Source organism: Neovison vison, unplaced genomic scaffold (assembly GCF_020171115.1).
Source record: "Neovison vison isolate M4711 unplaced genomic scaffold, ASM_NN_V1 Scaffold_065, whole genome shotgun sequence".
Lineage (NCBI taxonomy): Eukaryota > Metazoa > Chordata > Mammalia > Carnivora > Mustelidae > Neogale > Neogale vison.
The window spans coordinates 37,645-62,535 of NW_025334869.1; the positions used below are offsets into that span (position 1 = coordinate 37,645).

Consider the following 24,891-nt stretch of genomic DNA (forward strand, 5'->3'; position numbering starts at 1 on the left):
GCCTGCTCTGGGTGATCTTCCTCTTCAAAAACACCTCATTTTATGAAGCTAGTATTGCCCTGATACCAAAATCCAAGACAGTATATAAAAGTGTATGCTAATGACACTCATGGGGATAGCCATTAAAATTATAAGCAAATTATTAATATGTAGATTATTCAGAAAGATAATATATCATGACCATTCCCTCCCCGTAGTGTATGGTTGGTTTAAACATAGGGCAATATGCAATATATCTCATTAACCAATTAATGAAGGGAAAAATCCTATAATCATCAGAATAAAGGCACTCCAAGTATTTGATGGAAGTAAACATATTTTCAATACAAATATTCGTAGTAAAGGAGAATAAAAATGGAAGTTCTGTTACTTCACAGAAATACATTAAAATGTTAAAGATTTTCTAATTTATTAGTAATAAGGCAAGGCTGTCCATTGGGACCAGGTCTTTGCAACATGGTACTGGGTAGGTACGTCCTATGTAAAATGGGGGGGGAGGGAAAATGTTTAAAATGGCAGAAACATTTTCCTTTCACCCCCCATTTTACAAACGTTCCCCAAACTACTAGAACTCATACAGCAATTCAGCAACGTGGCAGGATACAAAGTCAATGTACAGAAATCAGTGGCTTTCTTATACACTAACAATGAAAATACAGAAAGGGAAATTAGAGAATAGATTCCATTTACTATAGCTCCAAGAACCATAAGATACCTGGGAATAAACCTAACCAAAGAGGTAAAGGATCTGTACTCAGGGAACTACAGAAGACTCATGAAAAAAACTGAAGAAGACACAAATAGATGGAAGACCATTCCATGCTCTTGGATCGGAAGAATAAATATTGTTAAAATGTCTATACTGCCGAGAACAATCTATACTTTTAATCCTATTCCGATCAAAATTCCACCGGTATTCTTCAAAGAGCTGGAGCAAATAATCCAAAAATTTGTATGGAATCAGAAGATACCCCGAATCGCTAAGGAAATGTTGAAAAACAAAAATAAAACTGGGGGCATCACGTTACCTGATTTCAAGCTTTACTACAAAGCTGTGATCACCAAGACAGCATGGTACTGGCATGAAAACAGACACATAGACCAGTGGAATAGAGTAGAGAACCCAGATATGGACCCTCAACTCTATGGTCAATTAATCTTCGACAAAGCAGAAAAAAAAATACAGTGGAAAAAAGACAGTCTCTTCAATAAATGGTGCTGGGAAAACTGGACAGCTATATGTAGAAGAATGAAACTCGACCATTCTCTTACACCGTACACAAAGATCAACTCAAAATGGATAAAAGACCTCAACGTGAGACAGGAATCCATCAGAATCCTAGAGGAGAGCATAGGCAGTAATCTCATCGATATCAGCCACAGCAAATTCTTTCAAGCTGTGTCTCCAAAGGCAAAGGAAACAAAAGCGAAGATAAACTTTTGGGACTTCATCAAAATCAAAAGCTTCTGCACAGCCAAGAAACAGTCAACAAAACAAAGAGGCAACCCACGGAATGGGAGAAGATATTTGCAAATGACAGTACAGACAAGAGGTTGATATCCAGGATCTATAATGAACTCCTCAAACTGAACACACACGAAACAGGCAAACATATAAAAAAAATGGGCAGAAGATATGAAGAGACACTTCTCCAATGAAGACATACAAATAGCTATCAGACACATGAAAAAATGTTCATCATCACTAGCCCTCAGGGAGATTCAAATTAAGACCACATTGAGATATCACCTTACACCAGTTTGAATGGCCAAAATGAACAAAACAGGAAACAACATGTGTTGGAGAGGATGTGAAGAAAGGGGAACCCTCTTCCACTGTTGGTGGGAATGCAAGTTGGTGCAGCCTCTTTGGAGAACAGTGTGGAGATTCCTCAAGAAATTAAAAACAGAGCTTCCCTATGACCCTGCCATTGCACTCCTGGGTATTTACCCCAAAGATACAGATGTCGTGAAAAGAAGGGCCATCTGTACCCCAATGTTTATAGCAGCAATGGCCACGGTCGCCAAACTGTGGAAAGAACCAAGATGCCCTTCAATGGACGAATGGATAAGGAAGATGTGGTCCATATACACTATGGAGTATTATGCCTCCAACAGAAAGGACGAATACCCAACTTTTGTAGCAACATGGATGGGACTGGAAGTGATTATGCTGAGTGAAATCAGTCAAGCAGAGAGAGTCAATTATCATATGGTTTCACTTATTTGTGGAGCATACAAATACATAGAGGACAGGGGGTGTTAGGAAAATGGAGTTGGGGTAAATTGGAAGGGGAGGTGAACCATGAGAGACTATGGACTCCGAAAAACAATCTGTGGGGTTTGATGTGGCGGGGGGGTGGGAGGTTTGGGTACCGGGTGGTGGGTATTATGGTGGGCACGGATTGCGTGGAGCACTGGGTGTGGTGAAAAAATAATGAATACTATTTTTCTGAAAATAAATTAATTAATTTATATAAAAAAAAGAAAACAAAGAGGAAACCCACAGAATGGGAGAATATATTCGCAAGTGACAGTACAGACAAAAGGTTGATACCCAGGATCTATAAAGAACTCCACAAACTCAACACACACAAAACAGACAATCATATCAAAAAATGGGCAGAAGATACAAAAAGACACTTCTCCAATGAAGACATACAAATGGCTATCAGACACATGAAAAAATGTTCATCATCACTAGCTCTCAGTGAGATTCAAATTAAAACTACATTGAGATATCACCTTACACCAGTTAGAATGGCCAAAATTAGCAAGACAGGAAACAACATGTTGTGGAGGGGATGTGGAGAAAGGGGAACCCTCTTCCACTGTTTTTGGGAATGCAAGTTGGTGCAGCCTCTTTGGAGAACAGTGTGGAGATTTGTCAAGAAATTAAAAATAGAACTTCCCTATGACCCTGCCATTGCACTCCTGGGTATTTACCTCAAAGATACAGATGTCGTGAAAAGAAGGGCCATCTGTACCCCAATGTTTATAGCAGCAATGGCCACGGTCGCCAAACTCTGGAAAGAACCAAGATGCTCTTCAATGGACGAATGGATAAGGAAGATGTGGTCCATATACACTATGGAGTATTATGCCTCCATCAGAAAGGACGAATACCCCCAACTTTTGCAGCAACATGGACGGGACTGGAAGAGATTATGCTGAGTGAAATAAGTCAAGCAGAGAGAGTCAATTATCACATGGTCTCACTTATTTGTGGAGCATAACAAATAGCATGGAAGACATGGGGAGTTAGAGAGGACAAGGGAGTTGGGGTAAATTGGAAGGGGAGGTGAACCACGAGAGACTATGGACTCTGAAAAACAATCTGAGGGGTTTGAAGTGGCGGGGGGTGGGAGGTTGGGGTACCAGGTGGTGGGTATTAGAGAGGGCATGGATTGCATGGAGCACTGGGTGTGGTGCAAAAATAATGAATACCGTTATGATGAAAATAATAAAAAAAATTAAAAAAAGATGGAATCTAAAAAAAAAAAATAATAAGATGGCCGAAACATGGACTTCTGGAAGGCTTAGTTGGTTAAGTGTCTGCCTTTGACAGTGTCAAAGTGTCTAACAGAAGTTGTAAGTGTCAAAGTTAAGTGTCTTCCTCAGCAGGGAGCCTGCCTCTCCCTCTGCCCGCCACTTCCTTGTTCCTACTCTGTATTTCTTTGAAAAATGAATACAATCTTTAAAACAAATAAAATAAAATAAAGAGGAAGAAACAAACTGATAGCATTCCAAGATCATATAATTGTGCATGTTGAATCTCAAAATGGATGTTTTCGTACGCTTATTAAATCATACGTAGCAAGGATGTTGGCTAGAAATTCAAGTTACAAGTATATCTGCGTATATCATCTGCATCAGAATATAAATTTTCACAAAATGACATAATTTTTGGCAGCACCTACTAGTTAGACTAAGTTTTTCTTTAAAGATTTATTTGTTCATTTTAGAGAGAGAGAGAGGCAGGGAGGGAACAGGGGCAGGGGCAGAATCTTTAAAGCTGACTCCCTGCGGAGCATAGGGCCCATCTTGGGATCCATCCCATGACCAATGGATTATGACCTGAGCTGAAGCCAAGAATCAGTGGCTTAAGTGACTGAGCCACTCAGGCGCCCACTATGTGGAATACGTTTAACAAAGATTTTAAAAGATTTGTTAGACAAAGTTCATAAAACTTTATTGAGAGAATTTCAACAATGAAGTACCCCCACATAAGAGTAGTTTGCATGTTCCAGCTTGTCCTTGTTTAAATCTGGGGCTGCCCTTCACCTGTAAGATAGAACAGTTGGAAACTTTACTCAGGAGACTTGTATTTCCAGTAAATTAATGGTACAGGAAGGACGCCATAGTTTCCCCTTTTTAAAGATAGAAGTCCAAGCATATATTTCACCAAACCTTTTTGAACTTACCACACTTTCTACTGGCACAACAAAACAAAAAGACAGTTCACTTTCACAACACACAAAAGGAAATGAGCCTTTACAGATGTAGTGAAAAAAGGGCCATCTGTACCCCAATGTTCATAGAAGCAATGGCCACGGTCGCCAAACTGTGGAACGAACCAAGATGCCCTTCAACGGACGAATGGATAACGAAGATGTGGTCCATATACACTATGGAGTATTATGCCTCCATCAGAAAGGACGAATACCCAACTTTTGTAGCAACATGGATGGGACTGGAAGAGATTATGCTGAGTGAAATAAGTCAAGCAGAGAGAGTCAATTATCATATGGTTTCACTTATTTGTGGAGCATAACAAATAGCATGGAGGACAAGGGGTGTTAGAGAGGAGTAGGGAATTTGGGTAAATTGGAAGGGGAGGTGAACCATGAGAGACTATGGACTCTGAAAAACAATCTGAGGGGTTTGAAGTGGCGGGGGGGGTGGGAGGTTGGGGTACCAGGTGGTGGATATTATAGAGGGCACGGCTTGCATGGAGCACTGGGTGTGGTGAAAAAATAATGAATACTGTTTTTCTGAAAATAAATAAATTGAAAAAAAAAGAATTATATTTATATTTTAAAATTGTAAAAAAAATAATGAATACTGTTATGCTGAAAATAAATAAATAAATAAATAAATATTTTTAAAAAAAGATCGTTTCAAATAGAAAGCAGAAACTGCATGCAGTTTCACAAAAACTCCTAACAGCTTGCAAGGAATTGAAAAACACAAGAAATTTACATGTAAGTCTCATTTAAAGGCTTCAACTTGAAATAATATTCTAATATATGATGTTGAAGGAATAATGCCAATTTGGTTACTGCTTCAGTGATGTTAGTAGAGAAAGGAGTACCACATGTAGTTTATACTTGGTTATGGTTACGTGGAAAACTGTTTTTGTCAGCTAGTTTATCCCTTATGTCCTGTGTTAAGCAGGGTAATCATTTGCCTTAATGGTGTTTGCCTTAATGGTGTTCCATTTGGTGAAATAGATTATATGGTCACACACTTCACACGTGTCAGAATGGGTGATGTTAACAACACAGGAAACAAGAGATGTAGGCGAGGAGCTGGAGAAAAGGGAACCCTCTTATGCTGTTGATAGGAATGCAAACTGGTACAGACACTGTGGAAATGAGGCTCCTCAAGAAGTTAAAAATAGAAATACAGTGTGACCCAGGAGTTATACCAGGAGGTTTTTACCCAAGGGACCCAACAGATACAGGTCGAAAGGGTACAAGCACCCCAATGCTTATAGCAACATTATCAATAATGGCCAAACTATGGAAAAAGCCCAAATGTCCATCGACTGATGAATGGATAAAGAACAGGTGGGGTGTGTGTGTGTGTGCCGCACACACATACAGTGGAATATGACTCAGGCATCAAAATGAATGAAATCTTGCCATTTGCAATGATACGCATAATCCTAGAGTGTGTTATGCTAACAGAAGTTGTAAGCCTGTCAGAGAAAAAACAAGTAACATGATTTCACTCATATGTAGAATTTAAGAAACAAAACAGATGAACATATGGGACAGGAGAAAAAAAGAGAAAGACAGAAGCAGACCATGGGACTTAGCTGTAGGCCACAAACTGAGTGTCGATGGAGGAAGATGGGTCGACAATGGGCTAAAAGGTTGATGGGTATTAAGGAGGGCACTTGTGGTGATGAGCACTGAGTGTTGTATGTATGTGATGAATTTCTGAATTCTACTCCTGAAACCAATATTACACTATCTGTAAATTAACCAGAATTTAAATAAACATTGGGGGAAAAAAAACGAGAATAGAGATCCAGGTCTCCACAGAAAAACACAAACAGCCACCATTGTGCATTTTTTGTTCAAAGTGGCAAAGGAATCTCAATTCACATGTTAAAATTAGACCAAAGATGTTACCAGATTAAAAAACTCATGCAAAATGGAACATCTCTGTATTCTATGTATGGTACCAACAGACTCACACAATACAAATATCAGGATTAAAAATGATATCTGAAAAAAAATTATATATACATACATACTTACACATACATACACACACTTCTGAATACCCACACACATATGTAAAGACAGGTTCAGAAGTTAAGGGATTCTCAGAGTGTCACACAAGTTACCTTAGAGCGGGTAGTAGAACCTCCCTCAGTGCCTCAGCATATTTCATACTAACTGATATTGAATCCATATATATTTTGTGTTTGATAAAAGCAGAACTTATAGCAGGATCTGAATATTATTAGCTATTCGTTGAAGTATTTACATGCAAAACAAGAAAAACTTTTCATATTTTATGGTATAATAAGGCTTTGACCCAATTTGTATCTCTGTATACTAGGGTATAAGTCAGGCCATCAGGATGTTCGGGTCTTAACTACTTGGGAAAGTATCTTCATATGTAAAGTCTGTTCTTAATTTATCATTAAAGTTATTACAGATAAATATAGGATACTCAGGAAAAGACCCTCATACTTTGCACTGTCCACGGATAACACACGGGCTTCTGGCATTTTAATGGGCTCTAAAAATGGCAGATTTCTCCCCTTGACATCAGGGTGATATCCAGTTACATGCCCAGCCTCTGCCTGAGGCAGCTTCTGGAGATCAGCTTTCAGGTCCAGTCCTTGAAACACAAAGGTACTCAATTGAAGCAGTAAATATGAAATACAAATGAAGCTTATGGTGTAGTGTGATAAAAAAAAATAATGTGATGGAAAAATGCATTTCACACCCTTGTTTTCCACAAGTGTGTTATGCTTTATTTCAAGAGATATTGTAAAGATTAAACCCACTGCACTTCGTTTCCTTTCTATTACCATAGTGTTCTAGGAATAGAGAGCATCAACTAGCTAAGAAATCAAGTCTATGTCATGCGTAAGATTTTATTTAAAAGTACAATGGGGTTTTCTGAAGGATGAGCTGCATGTATTTGTGGGCCTCTAACAAATCCCATCCTGGTGACATCCATTCCCTACTAGAGCAACCTGCAAGGTATTTTGTCAAATTTCCCTAGTCAGATTTCAGGGCAAAGTCCCTCTGTATACCTTAGGATAAAGGAGTCACATATAGAACAAAGTTCCAAAAGTAACAGCAAAACATTAGTGATTAACAGTCCAAATTGTGTCTTACAGTAAGAATAAAAGAAGGAGGGTGGAAAGACTCAATAGACTTTGTTGTCCGTCGCATTGTGGAAACATCTTAATAGTGAATCCCTAAAATAATCCATGCCTGAATGGTGTCAATAATTTACGATGAGTACTTGATGAAAATGCTCTATTTGGAAGACATTCATTTCTTCTTTCACGATCATTGTAAGATACATTTCATTTTCCTAATCATAAAACTATTTACACACCTATCAAAGCAGCTTAATAATCATACTAATATAGTGACCCCAATGCCAGTTTGTTGAATTATACAGCTCTTATGAAACATACCATATCAAATGATGAACGACACAGTGGTTTCCATTCATTGAGCTCTTTTCTGGAGTTCCTGTCTTGCTCCACTGAACTGCATTAATTCCTGAGCCAGTAGTAAGCTACTTTACCTTACAGACACATTTGAGTAGTAAGCATTCTATAGAGAACCACACTCCCTTGTTTGTATAGCAACACAGACAGTAGGAAGAACACAAACCTCTTTTAAAATTCTTCTGTTAAGTAATCTCTACACTAGTATGGGCCTTGAATACTCCACCCCAACATCAAGACTCACATGTTCTACAGACTGAGCCAGCCAGGTTCCCCAAGAATACAAACCTTGTAATGAAATATGCACTGAGTCTCCATGTGTCAAGCAGTCTTTGGGAAGCCACAAACCCTGAGCCTTAGTTTTCTCATTTCTAAAATGCAGCTCCCATCCCTAGGCAAATCGGCATTCTTCCTCATGTTGTAGGGTATGCTGACTTGGCACTCTGCCTGTGCTGCTGAAAACTGCTTGTGCTTTCCATGAAATGAGTGAAAAGGCCCCACAAAAATGTGCTAAGAAGATCAAATTAAACTAGGTAAATGATGTATAGTTTGTAGTTAAACATTTTCCTCCCCTTTAGAAAAGACTGCATTTTCAGGCACACCAATTAATTCCTGAGGGAAAAAGGGAAAGTCATTATGGTGAAGGACTACATGAAACTGCACAATGTACACTCTTCACATTTGCAACCAATCTTCAAGAAATGACTGAGATTCCCTTCACATGTTTTCTTTCCTCCTGTCATGGTTTGTCATAATGCACGATGCACACATATACTCCCTTGCTCCAACATACATCCTTCTTCCCTTTCCCTTCACCTTGAGCCCCAGGTGCTCCTTCCAATTCCTTCCCTGGTTCAGGTTTCATATCTCAGCTCTCAGGCGGTGCCTCCTTTTGTTTTGGTTTCTCTTCCCTGGGTTGTTGTGCCTAGGGGTATGTGTGTATAAGGGCCAATAAAAAGTTGTGTGGTTAAGGGGAGATGAACCGTGAGAGACTATGGACTCTGAAAAATAATCTGAGGGGTTTGCAGTGGCGGGGGGGTGGGAGGTTGGGGTACCAGGTGGTGGGTATTATAGAGGGCACAGCTTGCATGGAGCACTGGGTGTGGTGAAAAAATAATGAATACTGTTTTTCTGAAAATAAATAAATTGGAAAAAAAGAGTAGATATAGCTATGATCTGGAACAGAGACACAGGGAAAAAATAAAATTATGTTCTGTTTGTAAAAAAAATAAATAAAAAAATAAAAGGAGGCATAAAAAAAAAGAAAATGATTAAAGATACACAGCAAAGAATACTACACAGCAATAAAAAGGAACAAACTACCGATACATCCACTAATTTAGATATGTCTCCAATTATGTTGAATTTTAAAAAGAGAGCCAATTTTCCAAAAGTTACGTATTATATAGTCCTATTCCTATATAATATTTTTGGAATCACAGAATTTTAGAAATGGAAGACAGATTAGTGGTTGCCAGTACTTAGGAAGGGGTTGGAGGTAGGAGGGTAGAAGGCGGGGGCTAGTTATAAAAAAGCAACACAAGGGGTCTTTGTGGTGTTGAAACAGATCACTATCTTAACTGTGGTGGTGGATACATGAACCTACACAAGCAATAAAATTGTACAGAACTTACACACACACAAACATGCAGAGACAAATATACAAATAAAACAAGGTATGTACTAAAAAAAAAGTTGTGTGGTTAATACATGCTAACAGTGTAAACAGACATCAGACATTTGGATATCAAATAATAAATAAGCATAAAGACACTCCCACTTCATGATTCTATGTGCTTGTTCTGAAAAATGACTCTTACCGCAGAGAGGCTACTGCAACAGGAGGTAGCCACCAGCACTTTGGAGTCTACTGTAAACTCTGCTGGGATGGATATGCACAATCGGTACTTAATAAGCATGGCAAAGAAGACACAGACTGTATTTCCACAGGCACCAGAAATTTGGAATCCTCCTGGTTCATTGTTTCCCTCCCTTAATCAGCAGAGAAACTTTTATCACTGTATCTGTTTTCGGCTGGTAGCTCAACAAAACGTCCAGAGCAATAAAAGTATGGTAGCCTAAATCATCCAATATGGAAATACACCTGCACGCTGCTTAGACCCTGGGTCATCTTTTCTGTTTAGATTTGGATCTTGATCTGACTCGGCCACTCATAGTTCACGCTGAAAGTAGAATACTGGTATTTGAAAAATGTAATCCAAAGGAGAGGTATATAACTTCCAAGGCCTCGGGTTTAATCTGTCTTATTTTGAGAATATGTCATATTATTGTTATGTCTGCACTAGAAAGGTTCAGGTGTCTGGTCACAAAACAGATTCAGTGGCCGGGTCCTCCTTGACACTGTGCACTGTGCACTGCAAATCTTGGGGACCCAGTTACAAGCCCCCAGTGTTCCGCTCTTCCTTGTTTTCTCTATACCACCTGCTCTACCACCTCGCAGGGTCCGAAAGAGGATCCTGGCCTCTGTGTTCTTCAGGCAGGTGCTCCCGGAGGCAGACACCTCAACTAACACCCCAGCTACCCAGTCCTTGCCCTGTCTTCACCTCCCCTCCTCGGCCCACCTTCCCTGCTTGCCCAGTCCCTACTACAAGGACGAGCCCAATGGCGGCAGAGATGCCTGTAAGGAGAAGGGCTCTAACTCCTTGGTACTTACACCTAGGATGCCACAGTTACACTGTCCCCACCTACCCCAAGGCCACTAACTCCCTCCGTATCCTCGCTCACACTTAAACTCCTGGAAGGACTGACGTGGGGACTTAACAGTTGAATCAGGTAGCGAGAACGCTCATAGCACAGAGAACACGACCACCTCCACCGAACTCAGCTCTGCTCACAAAAAGTGGGCAGCAATGCGCATGTCCAGCAATAGTTGTGCACAGCATTGAGCATGGGCACTCTTTGCTCACAGCAATGAGCATACTCACAGAGTCGGGGGCGTGCAGGGTGGGTTGAGCTTTTCCTGCCTGTGCTGCTGCAGACACTCGCAATCACGGGGTCCACCGAGGAGAAGAAAAGAGGCTTGAGCAGTCTCTTTTTCAAACCACCCAGTCTCTACTATGCATCCAGATACTTTGGGGACACACAGCCCCAGCTTACCCTGAGTGGACAAGGTGTCTCAGAAAAAGTGCTGAGCCGGAAATCAATAGGAAGCATTTTAATCCGAGATTGATGCAGGCTTCAGTAAGTCATTTCCTTCTTTGCTTTTGGGCGTTGTGTCACTTGAACGAACTGGCTCACCTCTGTATGATAAATCATTAACACCGGTTTTCCTTAGGTTTTGTTTGCACTACAGCACCTTGACATCTCTGCACTGGTAGCTCCTTTCTCCCCTTGAAACTGTATTCATTTGGTCCGTGTATGTTTCAGAAATACCCAGATATTGGTCCTGGGATTTAGCCTCAGTCCATGGTCACATGATATACAGCAGTCGTGTCTATGCTCCTCAAATTCTGTACTTCCCAAATCACAGCTTTGCTGAAGAGGGAAACATGTCCCTATAACTGCTGGGTTTTACTCAGATTATTGCCACCTTAAAATGGGAAACAATATAAAAGGATGGCAATATACACCCTTTTATATTGGATATATAAATTTATATTGGATAAATAAATTGGTGTTAAAATGTGGGGTTTTAAAAGCAGTTGTGAGTTGCTCATGAACTCTTGTAAGATCAGATATCTCATGCATACAAAGTCACGATTTGTCAGCCAGGTGTGCATATTGTCGAGTGGGGGCGATTGGATTTCACAAGTGAGAAGATACATGGGGCTCAGGATTGCCTTGCTTGTTTCTTGGACTTGAGGCAGGGTTGTCCATCTTGAAGACTTTTTTGCCCTGCTGCTGCTGCCAAAGAAAAACCTCTGGCTTCTTTGGAGCCCTATGTGCAGAGATCCTAATTCCCTGATGTGACTCTGTGCTGAAGCCTCATGTGCCTGCTGTGGGCGCTCTCAGTCTCAGAAGGAGCAATGCTACACTGAAAGCAGGCACAGGCTGAGTGAACAGGACTGAGGCTCTGGGTCGGTTGCGGATTGAAGACATCCATGCCTGACCCCAAGAACTGGGGGTACATCATGGAAGCTGCTTGGATTGTCCAAGTCACTGCACCAGGAAAAGGGCTGGTTCTCTGAGGGGACCACCTAAAACCGACCTTTACATTAGGCCTACATTTCTGAGGCAGAGGCTAGTTACATTCCTAATTTTTGGTTCCGGCCACAACTACAAGATGAGGGGGGACACATCACTGTGTGGATGACCCTCCATCCACTCGTGACAGATCGGGATATCGCACTGCTCTTTCCACTTTCTAGAGTAATAGAAGTATGCAACAATGGACTGATTAGCCTGACACTACTTCCCTCACCTTTTTTTTTTTTTTTTTGGTGTACACACCTTATAAAGGAAGCTTGTTTATTCAAGGCACATGTTTCCAGCAATGGATTCATCTTTTACAGCCTAATCACTAAGTAAATGCAAGAGACAAGAGGGTCATGAAGTTATGTAACTCGTTCCAATGTGGATTTTTATCTTTATCCATCCCAGAACATGATAGGCCTTTCTAGTTGAATTATAGAAAAAGAATTTTAGGAAAACATTTTTGTCCTCTTTTCCACAACTCTTTCCTTCAAAATGTAGGAGATACTTGAAGAGATGTTGAATATTGATTTCAGGAGAAGACACACCGATTTTCTAACAATAAAGCAAACATAAAGCATGGCAGCTGGGGAGAAGCAACGGCAGAAAACAAGGACATTATAACCTCTGGTTTCCCGAATGATTCTTGGAAACCTCTCTTCCTGAAGACATATTCGCAGTGTAGCCTTTCCAATGTGCTGTGAGTACTTGGAGTGCAAACAGAATGCTGAGTCTCTAGTCCCATCTGACAGAGTTCTGACTATGGGACAAGAGGCATGGCCCCAGCACCCAGACTTGCACACAAAGCACGTTCACATGCCTTCCCCACTCACGAAGTAGAGGGGCTAGTGTCATGGACAGATCAAACTGCTGGAAACTGACTTCTTCCCACAGCCCCTCTGAAACCAAGGGCTCCGAGGAATATTCCAACTTGGCAAGGAGTCCAGGAGGGGCAGGTCCCATGGCTGGAGGCCACACGAGGGCCCCAGTAACCTGTGTTGCCTGCTTCACGTATGCCCAGCTCTTGGCTCCCTATCAATTGTAAACACTGCTTCAGGAGTACCACCTGTGTCCTGTGTGTTTGCCCTGACCAGCCCAATACTGTCCATCCTGAAACCTTTCCTGTCAGCATCCATGTCCTCACCAGAGTATGCTCTGCCCCAATGGGAGATAGGTCCGCTTAAAAAGGTTCATGCAGAAACTTACAGACAAATGTACCTACATTTCTAAGATAGTTTTTCATAATTAATGGGATTTGTTTAGCTGCCTGGGATGGTTACTTTTAGCTATTTGGTTAGGCTGTACTACACAGATAACTGTTCACACTGAATTCTGATGTTGACATGAAACTACTTTTCAGAGGAAATTCACTTGCTCAAGTCATTTTAGAAATTTCCCTTTTATTTTTATTTTTTAATTTATTTTTTATTTATTTTCAGCATCACAGTATTCATTATTTTTGCATCACACCCAGTGCTCCATGCAATCTGTGCCCTCTCTAATACCCACCACCTGGTTCCCCCAACCTCCCACCTCCCCGCCACTTCAAACCCCTCAGATTGTTTTTCAGAGTCCATAGTGTCTCATGGTTCACCTCCCCTTCCAATTTCCCCCAACTCCCTTCTCCTCTCTAACTCCCCATGTCCTCCATGCTATTTGTTATTCACAAATAAGTGAGACCATGTGATAATTGACTCTCTCTGCTTGACTTATTTCGCTCAGAAATTTCTCTTTTAAATCCCAATTTTATTTTTAAAAAGATTTTATTTATTTATTTATTTGTCAGAGAGCGAGAGAGAGAACACAAGCAGGCAGAGGCGGAGGGAGAAGCAGGCTCCCCACTGAGCAAGGAGCCCGATGCAGGACTCCATCCCAGGACATAGGATCATGACCTGAGCCAAAGGCAGTGGCTTAACCAACTGAGCTACCCAGGCATCCCTAAACCCCAATTTTATTTTTTTAAGATTTTATTTATTTATTTGACAGAGGGAGAGATCACAAGTAGGCAGAGAGTCAGGCAGAGTGAAGGGGAAACACCTCCCTGCTGAGCAGAGAGCTCAATGCAGGGCTTGAACCCAGGACCCTGAGACCATGACCTGAGCCGAAGGCAGAGGCTTAACCCACTGAGCCACCCAGGCGCCCCTAAATCCCAATTTTAAATATACATATATTAACACACATATACGGATGCAGAAGCGCGCACGTGCACACACACACACACACACACACACATATTCATAATGATATTCAACTCCTCTTGGTGACCCTTCTCTGGAGAATCCTGAGTAATATACCGGATCACTCCAAGACTTAAAGGGCATGCCTGAGATCGATAATACCACAGTGTGGGCTGGTCTCACCCCGTCGCATGGGTCCTAAGACACAGTGACCAGTGGCATTTCCCTCTCATCCTCTGCAGACTGTCGACCATTCGGCTCACTATTATGACACAGGGTTTGGTCATCTCACTTTTGAGACTTTACTTTAATTCCACAAAGGTGGACTGGCCTCCTGCCATGCATCAGGTCCTCTACTCTGTCCTGAGGACACCAGGAGGAGCTGTGTGTTTCCAACCCTCCAGGAAGGAGTTAAGAGTCTGGGGAGGGAAAGAAACATGGAAACAAAACTTCAGTGCACTAAGGCAATGAGCGTGGCTGGCTTTGCTAACTCACTGATGACAGAAGGTTACTAAGAATATCTCACCCTTAATTTTCCCCATCGGCTGACAGTACAGCCTCAAGAAAATCTATAGGGTAGGTATACTTTCATTTCCCTCATTGTGTTTCCGCCAGGCCTGCACAATGACAAACATCTTCCGATGTGTGTGTCATATCAGACACAAGGCCCAAAAAGAATTGATTTCACTGAGGTGTTTTGCAAAACAGTCGTGTGTTCTCTCTACGTTTCCATCCAGACAAAGGAATATGCCAGCTTCCCTCAATGTACAGGGGAGTTACATGCCTAGGAATCCAGATGATTTAAATCTCTGCAAGGAAAGGTTTGAATCCCGTGCTCAGCTTCCAAAGACCAGTAACCCCTCCAACCCTTTCATCGACCAAAACTGTGCTCTGACTCCCGCATATAAACCACTTCCATTTGATGAGGGTATGTTGCTGTGCACACCCGAGTTTATGGATCAGTCAGCCAGATGACACCCAGTTCATGATGGACAGCTCAGGTTGTGTGGTAGCTGGGTGGCCTATGGTCAAGTTTTCAGTCTCTATAAAGGCCCAATGGCAGGCCTAGAGCAGCTTCTCCAAAGAAGAGCAGTTATCAGAATGCTGCAGGGCCTTGATCCAAAAGCTCAAGGGCCTGCACTGTGATCGCCCTAGAGGAGCCTGCGTGCAAGGGCTTCAAACGGCATCCCTACCTGCCACTTCCACTTCAGATACCATTGGATCTGCAGGATCATGTGGCCCAAGTGGCAGAGCTGATTGTATGCAAGCCTGAATCAGCTGCAGAACCTTCTCCTGTTCTGGCCCCAACGGAACCTAGCAGCCTTTTGGGTCACTCGGTAAATGGGAAGGAGTAACATACCCAAGCAAGGAATAGGATGTCTGCAAAAGTCCACGATGCCTGCTAGGCATCGTCCTTCTGGCTCGCCTTAGGAGAACTCATTGTAGCAATTTCTTCTTCAGCTTGGAAGGGATGGCACGTTTCCTGCACACTACAAAGTTCCCAGAAGTAGAAAACCTCTGAAGTTTTGTCAGATTGAATTCACAGCCCCTGACACACAAATAGCTTATCCAAGATTCTGGAGTGACTGAGGACATCTCACTTACCAGGCCAAGTACCATCATATCATCGGCATAATGAACCAGTGTGCTATACTGGGGAAGAGAAAGGCAATCAAGTACCGGTGAACTAAATGATGACAGGAGGGCAGGCAATGATACAGCATGAGTTAAGCCTTTGAGGGTGTATCGTGAGTCTTGGCAGCTGGAAGCCCACTGTGTCTGGTGGGACTTATGGACAGAAGCGGAGACAAAGCCTTTTCCAGATCAATAGCTGCCAACCAGGGACCAGGCCATGTGTGAATCTGCTTGAGCAATGAAACCACATCTGGTACAACAGCTAAAATTGGGTTCAGTACCCGCCCAAGTTTACAGCAACACACTGTCATTCTTCAAGATCCATCTGTCTTCGGTGGAGGCCAAGTAGAAGACCAGTACCAGGATATGGGAAAAGTCACCAAACCTGCATTTTTCAGGTCCTTGATGGAGGCATTCATCTCTCTAATCCCCCCTGGGATGAAACACTACTTTAGTTTTACTCTATTCCTAGGGAGAACCAGATATAATGGCTTCCATTCAGCCTTTCCCACCATAATAGGTCTCACTCTACAGGTCAGGAAATCAATTACAAACCAAGAGCTGAGCATGCTTATTCCAATTGTGAATTCCAGACTGGGAAAATATACACAAGATGCGTTCAGGAGCTCACTGGGCCTGCTGTTTAATGGAACTGAGCCAGAACCCTCTAGGTCACCTGACCTCAGTGAGCCCCTGCTCTGCCTGGAGAACCACAGAAGCACTTTACTTCTCCTGGAGTCAAGTGGCACTTCAGAACCTGTGTCCGATAGTCCCTAAAAGTTGTGATTATTTCCTTTTTCCCAATGTATAGTCACGCTAGTAAAAAGTCTCTTTGGGAAGACTAGAAGAATGATTTAGAGTCTCGATTTTAAGGAGTGTATGTAGACCTTAAGAAACAAAAGAACCAGCTTTTTTTTAACCTGCAAGGTGACCTCAGTCAGGACAAAGCAGGGAACTTGCAGTTCTGGACAAGGAAGCCAGGGAACACCTAAGTAAGAGGTAGAGAACATAGGAGAGAGTCTTGCTTTTACAGGGGAGAAGAGGAAGCTGGGAGGCATTTCTCCAGCTTGCCATTGGCTGAGTATGGTGGTTTTCATGGAAGGGCTTGACACAGGGCTCCTGCTTCACATGAGAGACTCCATTTTGCTCTCTACATCAACATAAATTCAGTAATGCAGCAAGGCCTTGCCTAAGAACAGAAGAATCGCTAATAGCTTTCTTTTTCATTCTCGAAACTACTTGAAAAACCCCTTACCTCATCAATCAGTAATGTGAAAGGACATTTTTCCACTGCAACATTGAACTTTCGGTCTTAAAATTCTTGCCTTATGGGGCACCTGGGTGGCTCAGATGGTTAAGGGTCTGCCTTAAGGTCAGGTCATGATCTCCAGGTCAGGGATACAGCCTCAGGTCAGGCTCCCAGCACAGTGGGGAGTCGCTTCTCCCTCTCCCTCTGCCTCTCCCCCTGCTTGTACTCTTTTTCTCTTTCTCAAATAAATAACTTAAAGTGTTTACGAAGGATTTTCACTCGTGTCTTAAACCATTCTATCAAGATCCTCACCCAGTCTTAGTCACACCCTCCTCCAACATTGAAAGATCTGCTGCATACCTGACTTCCAACTCTGAAATATAAATACCTCTCCTGTCCTGCCACCTCCAAAAATCTGTTAAGGCTCTGTCTGGGCAGTGCTCTCCCTTTATGAGATTAAGCCAGCTTTGCTTAGAAGTGGCCTGGCTGTAATCTGGGAAGTACAGAATTTGAGGAGGATAGGCACTACTACTGCATGCCATGTGACCATGGACTGAGCCTAAATCTTACCAGGACCAATATGTGGATATTTCTGAAGCATACACGGACCAAATGAATACAGTTCCAGGGGGAGAAAAGAGCCACCAGTGCAGAGATGACAATGTGCTCTATTGCAAACAAAATCGTAAAGAGAACAGGTGTTAATGAATTTATCATACAGGGGTGAGCCAGTTCGTTCAACTGTGACACAACACCCAAAGCGAAGAAGGAAATGATTTATTGAAGCCTGTAGATTTCCGGCTCAGTGCTTTTTCTGAGACACCTGTCCACTCAGGGTAAGCTGGGGCTAGATACTCTGTCCCCAGAGTATCTAGATGCATAGGAGAGATTGGGTGGTTTGAAAAAGAGACTGCTCAACCCTCTTTCCTTCTCCTCAGTGGACCCCATGGTTACAAGTGTCTGCAGCAGCACAGGCAGGAAAAGCTCAACCCACCCTGCACGCCCCCGACTCTCTGCGCATGCTCATTGCTGTGAGCAAAGAGTGCCCATGCTCAATGCTGTGCGCAACTATTGCTGGGCATGCGCATTGCTGCCCATTTTTTGCGAGCAGAGCTGAGTTTGATGGAGGCAGTCGTGTTCTCTGTGCTGTGAGTATTCTCGCTACATGAATTTAACTGTTAAGTCCCCACGTCAGTCCTTCCAGGAGTTTATATGTGAACGAGGATGGAGAGGGAGCCAGTGGGCCTCGGGTAGGTGGGGACAGTAGAGCTGTGGCGTTCTAGGTGGAAGTGCCAAGGAGCTACAGCCCTTCTCCTCACAGACATTGTGGCTGCCGTTATGCTTTGCCTCGTGGTGCGGATAATCAAGCTAGGTTGGTGGGCTGAGGTGGGGAGGTGAAGGCGGGGCGAGGACTGGTGGCGGGTGTTAGTTGAGGTGTCTGAGTCTGCGAGCACCTGCAACTGTACGAAGAGCACAGAGGCCAGGATCCTCTGTGGGACCCTGGGCAGAGGGTAGACTAGGCGGTATAGAAAAGACCAGAAAGAGGAGAACCCTGGGGGCTTGTAACTGAGTCCCTGAGATTTGTAGTGCAGTGTGCAGTGTCAAGACAGCAGCTAGCCCTTTAGTCTGTTTTGACTAGATACCTGAACACTTGTAGTGCAGGGACAGCCATAGGCAGTATGCAAAGGATTGTTTCTTTCTCTGCATTCCAACAAAACATTATTAAAGGTAGTAAAATGAGACTTGTAAAGGGAAATGTGACCATAGCAATAGTGAGTCAGGTTTAAATGTCCAGTACTATTTTCTCAAATGCCTTTTGTACTGGGGAATCTAGCTGGGAGACGAAGCCTTGTGTTGTAGCCTGTGCCTAAGGTGATTTCAGGGCCAGCCTGAAGTAAATGATCTTGCAGCCCATGTGTTTGGTGTGAACATAGGGTGTACACTATACTGATACTAGGTTGGCTTTCAACATATTTTCAAAGTAAGAAACAATTAAACCCATGGCCTTGGAAGTAGTATACCTCTCCATTAGAGTACATTTAACAAATATAAATATCCACATTCAGTGTGAACTATGTGGCCAAGTCAGATCAAGATCCAAATCTAAACATAGAAAAGATGACCAAGGGTCTAAGCAGCATGTGGGTGTGAGTACTTACTTCCATATTGGATGATTAGGACTACCATACATTTATTGCTCTGGGCCTTTTGTTGAGCTACCAACAGAATACAGATACAGTGAGGAAAGCTTCTCTGCTGATAAAGGGAGGGAAACAGTGAACCAGGAGGATTCCAAATTTCTGGTGCCTGTGGAAATACAGTCTGTGTCTTCTTTGCTTATTAAGCACCGATTGTGCATATCCATCCCAGCAGAGTTTACAGTAGACTCCAAAGTGTTGGTGGCTACCTCTTGTTGCAGCAGCCGCTCTGTGGGTGAGTCACTTTTAGGAATAAGCACATAGAATCATGAAGTGGGAGTGTCTTTATGCTTATTCATTGTTTGATACCCAAATGTCTTATGTTTATTTATAGTTAGCATGTATTAACCACACAACTTTTTATTGGCCCACATACACACACACACCCCTAGGTGCAGTAATCCAGGGATGAGAAACCAAAACAAAAGGAGGCACCACCTGAGAGCTGAGATATGAAACTTGAGCCAGGGAAGGACGTGGAAGGAGCACCTGGGCTCAAGGTGAAGGGAAAGGGAAGGAGAACGACAGTGGGGGGGCAGGGGGGATGTATGTGTGCATTGTGCATTATGACAAACCATGACAAGAGGAAAGAAAACATGCGAAGAGAATCTCAGTCATTTCCTGAAGATGGGTTGAAAATGTGAAGAGTGTACAGTGTGCAACTTCATGTAGTCCTTCACCATAATGACTTTCCCCTTTTCCCTCAGGAATCAATCGGTGTGCCTGAAAATGCAGTCTTTTTACTAAGTTGGAGGTTAACTTCAATACTATACATCATCTCCCTAGTTCAATTTGTTCTTCTTAGCACGTTTTTGTGGGGCCTTTTCACTCATTTCATGGAAAGCACAAGCAGTTCTCAGCAGCACTGGCAGAGTGTCAAGTCAGCATACCCTACAACATGTGCAATAAGACCGATTTTCCTAGGGATGGGAGCCCCATTTTAGAGATGAGAAAACTAAGGCTCTGGGATTGTGGTTTGCCAAAGACTGCTTGACACATGGAGATGCAATTCATATTTCATAACAAGGTTTGTGTTCTGGGGGACCTGACTGGCTCAGCTGGTAGAGCATGTGACTCTTGATGTTGGGGTGGAGTGTTCAAGGCCCATACTGAGAGCAGAGGTTACTTAAAATAAAAATTTAAAGGGGCGCGTGGGTGGCTCAGTGGTTTAAGCCTCTGCCTTTGGCTAGGGTCAGAGTCCCGGGCTCCTGGGATCAAGACCTGCATTGGGCTCTCTGCTCAGCAGGGAGCCTGCTTCCTCTCTGTCTCTCTCTCTGCCTGCCTCTCTGCCTGCTTGTGATCTCTGTCTGTCAAATAAATAAATAAAATTTGAAAAAAATAATTTAAGGAGGTTTGTGTTCTTCCTACTGTCTGTGTTGCTGTACGAACAGGGGAGCGTGGTTCTCTAGAATGCTTACTACTCAAATGTGTCTGTACAGTAACGTAGCTTATTGCTGCACAGGAATCAATCCAGTTCAGTGGAGCAGGACAGGGGCTCCAGGAAAGAGCTCAATGAATGGTCGACACTGTCTGATTCATTATTTGATATGGTACGTTTTGTAAGAGCTGTGTAATTCAGGAAACTGGCTGTAGGGTCACTGTATTGGTATGACTTTTAAGCGGCTTTCAAAGGTGTGTAAAATGCTTTTAGGAATAGGAAAATCAAAAGTATCTTAAAATATCATGAAACAAGAAATGAATGTCTTCCAAATAGGGCATTTTCATCAAATACTTGTTGTGAATTAATGACACCTTCAGGCCATAGATTATTACAGGAATTTGCTGTTCAGAGGTTTCCACAGCACGACTGACAACAAAGTCCATTAATTTCTTTACACTCTCCTTTTTTCCCACTGTAAGACACAAGGTGGACTGTTAATCACTAATGTTTTGCTGTTACTTTTGGAACTCTGTTCTATACATGACTCCTTTATCCAAAGTTACACAGAGGGACTTCGTCCTGAACTCTAACTACTAAAATTTGACAGAATAACTTGCAGGTTGCCCTAGTAGGGAATGGGTGTCACCAGGATGGGATTTGTTAGAGGCCCACAAATAAACGCAGCTCATCCTTCAGAAAACTCCATTGTACATTTAAATAAAAAGTCTTACGCATGGTGTAGACTTGATTTCTCTGCTAGTTGATGCTCTCTGTTCTTAGAACACTATGGTATAAGAAAGGAAATGAAGTGCAGTGGGCTTGATCTTTGGAATGTCTCTTGAAATAAAGCGTATCATACTACAGGAAAATAAGGGTGTGAAATGCATTTTTCCATCACATTTTTTTAAATCACACTAACCTATAGGCTTTATTTATAGTTCATATTTAGTGCCTCAAAGGAATACCTTTGTGTTTTAAGGACCGGACCTGAAAGCTGATCTCCAGAAGCTGCCTTAGGCAAAGGCTGGGCATGTAACTGGATATCACCCTGATGTCAAGGTGAGAAATCTGCCCTTTTTAGAGTCCATTAAAAGGCTGGAAGCAGGTATGTTATCCATTGATGGTGAAAAGTATGAGGGTCTTTTCCTGAATATTATATATTTATTTATGTATATATAACCTTAATGATATATTAATAACCGAGTTTACATATGAAGATATTTTCCCAAGTAGTTCAAACCCGAACATCCTGATGGCCAGACTTATACACTGCTAGATAGAGAAACAAATTGGGTCAAAGCCTTATTAAATCAAGGCACAAGTTGGTCTGTTAATCCACTAATGTTTTACTGTTACTTTTGGTACTCTGTTCTATATATGACTCCATTATCCTAAGTTACATAGAAGGACTTTGTACTGAAAATCTAACTAGTAAAATTTGACAAAATAACTTGAAGGTTGCCCTAATAGGGAATGGGTGTCATCACTATCAGATTTCTTAGAGGTGCACAAATACATGCAGCTCATCCTTTAGAAAACTCCATTGTACTTTTAAATAAAATCTTATGCATGGTGTATACTTGATTTCTTAGCTACCTGATGCTCTCTATTCTTTTTTTCATTAACATATAATGTATTGTTTGTATACATATAATGTATTATACATATACATATATACATATACATGTATATATGTATACATATATACATATACATATAGTATACATATAATGTATATACATTATATATAATGTATTTTCACCACTGGGTGTGGTGAAAAAATAATGAATACTGTTTTTCTGAAAATAAATAAATTGGAAAAAAAGAAAACATATAAAGAAATTAAAAAAAACTAAACAAAAAAACTAAAAAAAAAATTTATTTTCAACATAACAGTATTCATTTTTTTTGTACCACACCCAGTGCTCCATGCAAGCCGTGCCCTCTATAATACCCGCCACCTGGTACCCCAAACTCCCACCCCCCCCCGCCACTTCAAACCCCTCAGAATGTTTTTCAGAGTCCATAGTCTCTCATGGTTCACCTCCCCTTCCAATTTCTCCCAACTCCCTTCTCTCTAACTCTCCATGTCTTCCATGCTATTTGTTATGCTCCACAAATATGTGAAACCATATGATAATTGAATCTCTCTTCTTGACTTATTTCACTCAGCATAATCTCTTCCAGTCCCGTCCATGTTGCTACAAAAGTAGGGTATTCATCCTTTCTGATGGAGGCATAATACTCCATAGTGTATATGGACCACATTTTCCTTATCCATTCGTCCGTTGAAGGGCATCTTGGTTCTTTCCACAGTTTGGTGACTGCAGCCATTGATGCTATAAACATTGGGATACAGATGGCCCTTCTTTTCACTACACCTGTATCTTTGGGGTAAATACCCAGGAGTGCAATGGCAGGGTCATAGGGAAGCTCTATTTTTAATTTCTTGAGGAATCTCCACACTGTTCTCCAAAGAGGCTGCGCCAACTTGCATTCCCACCAACAGTGGAAGAGGGTTCCCCTTTCTTCACATCCTCTCCAACACATGTTGTTTCCTGTTTTGTTAATTTTGGCTATTCTAACTGGTGTAAAGTGGTATCTCAATGTAGTTTTAATTTGAATCTCCCTGATGGCTAGTGATGATGAACATTTTTTCATGTGTCTGAGAGCCATTTGTATGTCCTCATTGGAGAAGTGTCTGTTCATATCTTCTGCCCATTTTGTTGATATGATTGTCTGTTTTGTGTGTGTTGAGTTTGAGGAGTTCTTTATAGATCCTGGATATTAACCTTTTGTCTGTACTGTCGTTTGCAAATATCTTCTCCCATTCCGTGGGTTGCCTCTTTGTTTTGTTGACTGTTTCCTTTGCTGTGCAGAAGCTTTTGATTTTGATGAAGTCCCAGCAGTTTATTTTTGCTTTTGTTTCCTTTGCCTTTGGAGACATATCTTGAAAGAAGTTGCTGTGGCTGATATCAAAGAGATTACTGCCTATGTGCTCCTCTAAGATTCTGATGGATTCCTGTCTCATATTGAGGTATTTTATCCATTTTGAGTTTATCTTTGTGTATGGTGTAAGAGAATGGTCAAGTTTCATTCTTCTACATATAGCTGCCCAGTTTTCCCAGCACCATTATTGAAGAGACTGTCTTTTTTCCACTGTATCATGTGGTTTTTGATGCAAGTGTAAATGGGATTGATTCCTTAATTTCTATTTCTATTGCTTCATGATTGGTGTATAGAAATGAAAAACATTTCTGTACCTTGACGTTATATCCTTTGACTTTACTGAATGCACATAACAGTTTCAGCAATATTTTGGTGGATTCGTTTGGGTTTTCTATAAAGAGTATCATGCCATCTGTGAACAGTGAACGTTGGACTCTTTCCTTGCCTATGTGGATGCCCTTGTTTCTTTTTGTTATCTGATTGCAGTGGCTAGGACTTCCAGTATTTTTTTTACTTAAATGCAATTAATGAACATAGAGTGTATCATGGTGATCAGAGATAGAATTTAGTGATTCATCAGTTTCAGTGCTCTTTACATCAAGAGTCCTCCTTAATGCCCCTCACGTAGATACATTACACCTACATATCCCCGCCTACAACCCACAGTTTCTTTGCTATGGTTAAGGGTCTTTTGTGGTGTTTCTCCCTCAGTGATTTCATTTCATTTTATTTGTTCTTCCCTTCCCCTATAATCCTGTTTTCTTTCTGTACACGGTGAAAGAAAATAGTCAGTTTCATTCCTTTGCATGCTGCTGTCCAGGCTTCCAAACATCATTTGATGAAGACACTATGTTTTTCCTATTGGTTATTCTTTTTCTTTTCTAATATTTTGTTTATTTATTTCACAGACAGAGATCACAAGTAGGCAGAGAGGCAGGCAGAGAGAGAGGAGGAAGCAGGCTCCCCATAGAGCAGAGAGCCCGATGCGGGACTCGATCCCAGGACCCTGGGATCATCACCTGAGCCGAAGGTAGAGGCTTTAACCCACTGAGCCACCCAGGCACCCCTGGTTATTCTTTTTTAAAAAAGATGTTATTTAGGGGCAAATGGGTGGCTCAGTTTGTTAAATGTCTGCCTTGGGCTTTGTTCATGGTCCCAGGGTTCTGGGATCCAGACCAGCATTACACTTTCTGCTCAGCAGGGAGCCTCCTTCTCCC

The 24,891-nt window shown here is 41.9% G+C and overlaps 1 protein-coding gene across 1 annotated transcript in view; it reads left to right on the forward strand.

The window, feature by feature from the left end:
* Positions 1 to 18,257: 18,257 nt before the first annotated feature.
* Positions 18,258 to 24,891, forward strand: part of LOC122897995 (X antigen family member 3-like) — a 49,183-nt gene continuing 42,549 nt past the window's right edge. The window contains exons 1-2 of the mRNA XM_044236183.1: positions 18,258 to 18,294; positions 21,705 to 21,784. Of these exons, the coding sequence (XP_044092118.1) occupies positions 21,777 to 21,784 (8 nt within the window). The 5' untranslated portion in view covers positions 18,258 to 18,294; positions 21,705 to 21,776. The remainder of the gene's footprint in view (positions 18,295 to 21,704; positions 21,785 to 24,891) is intronic.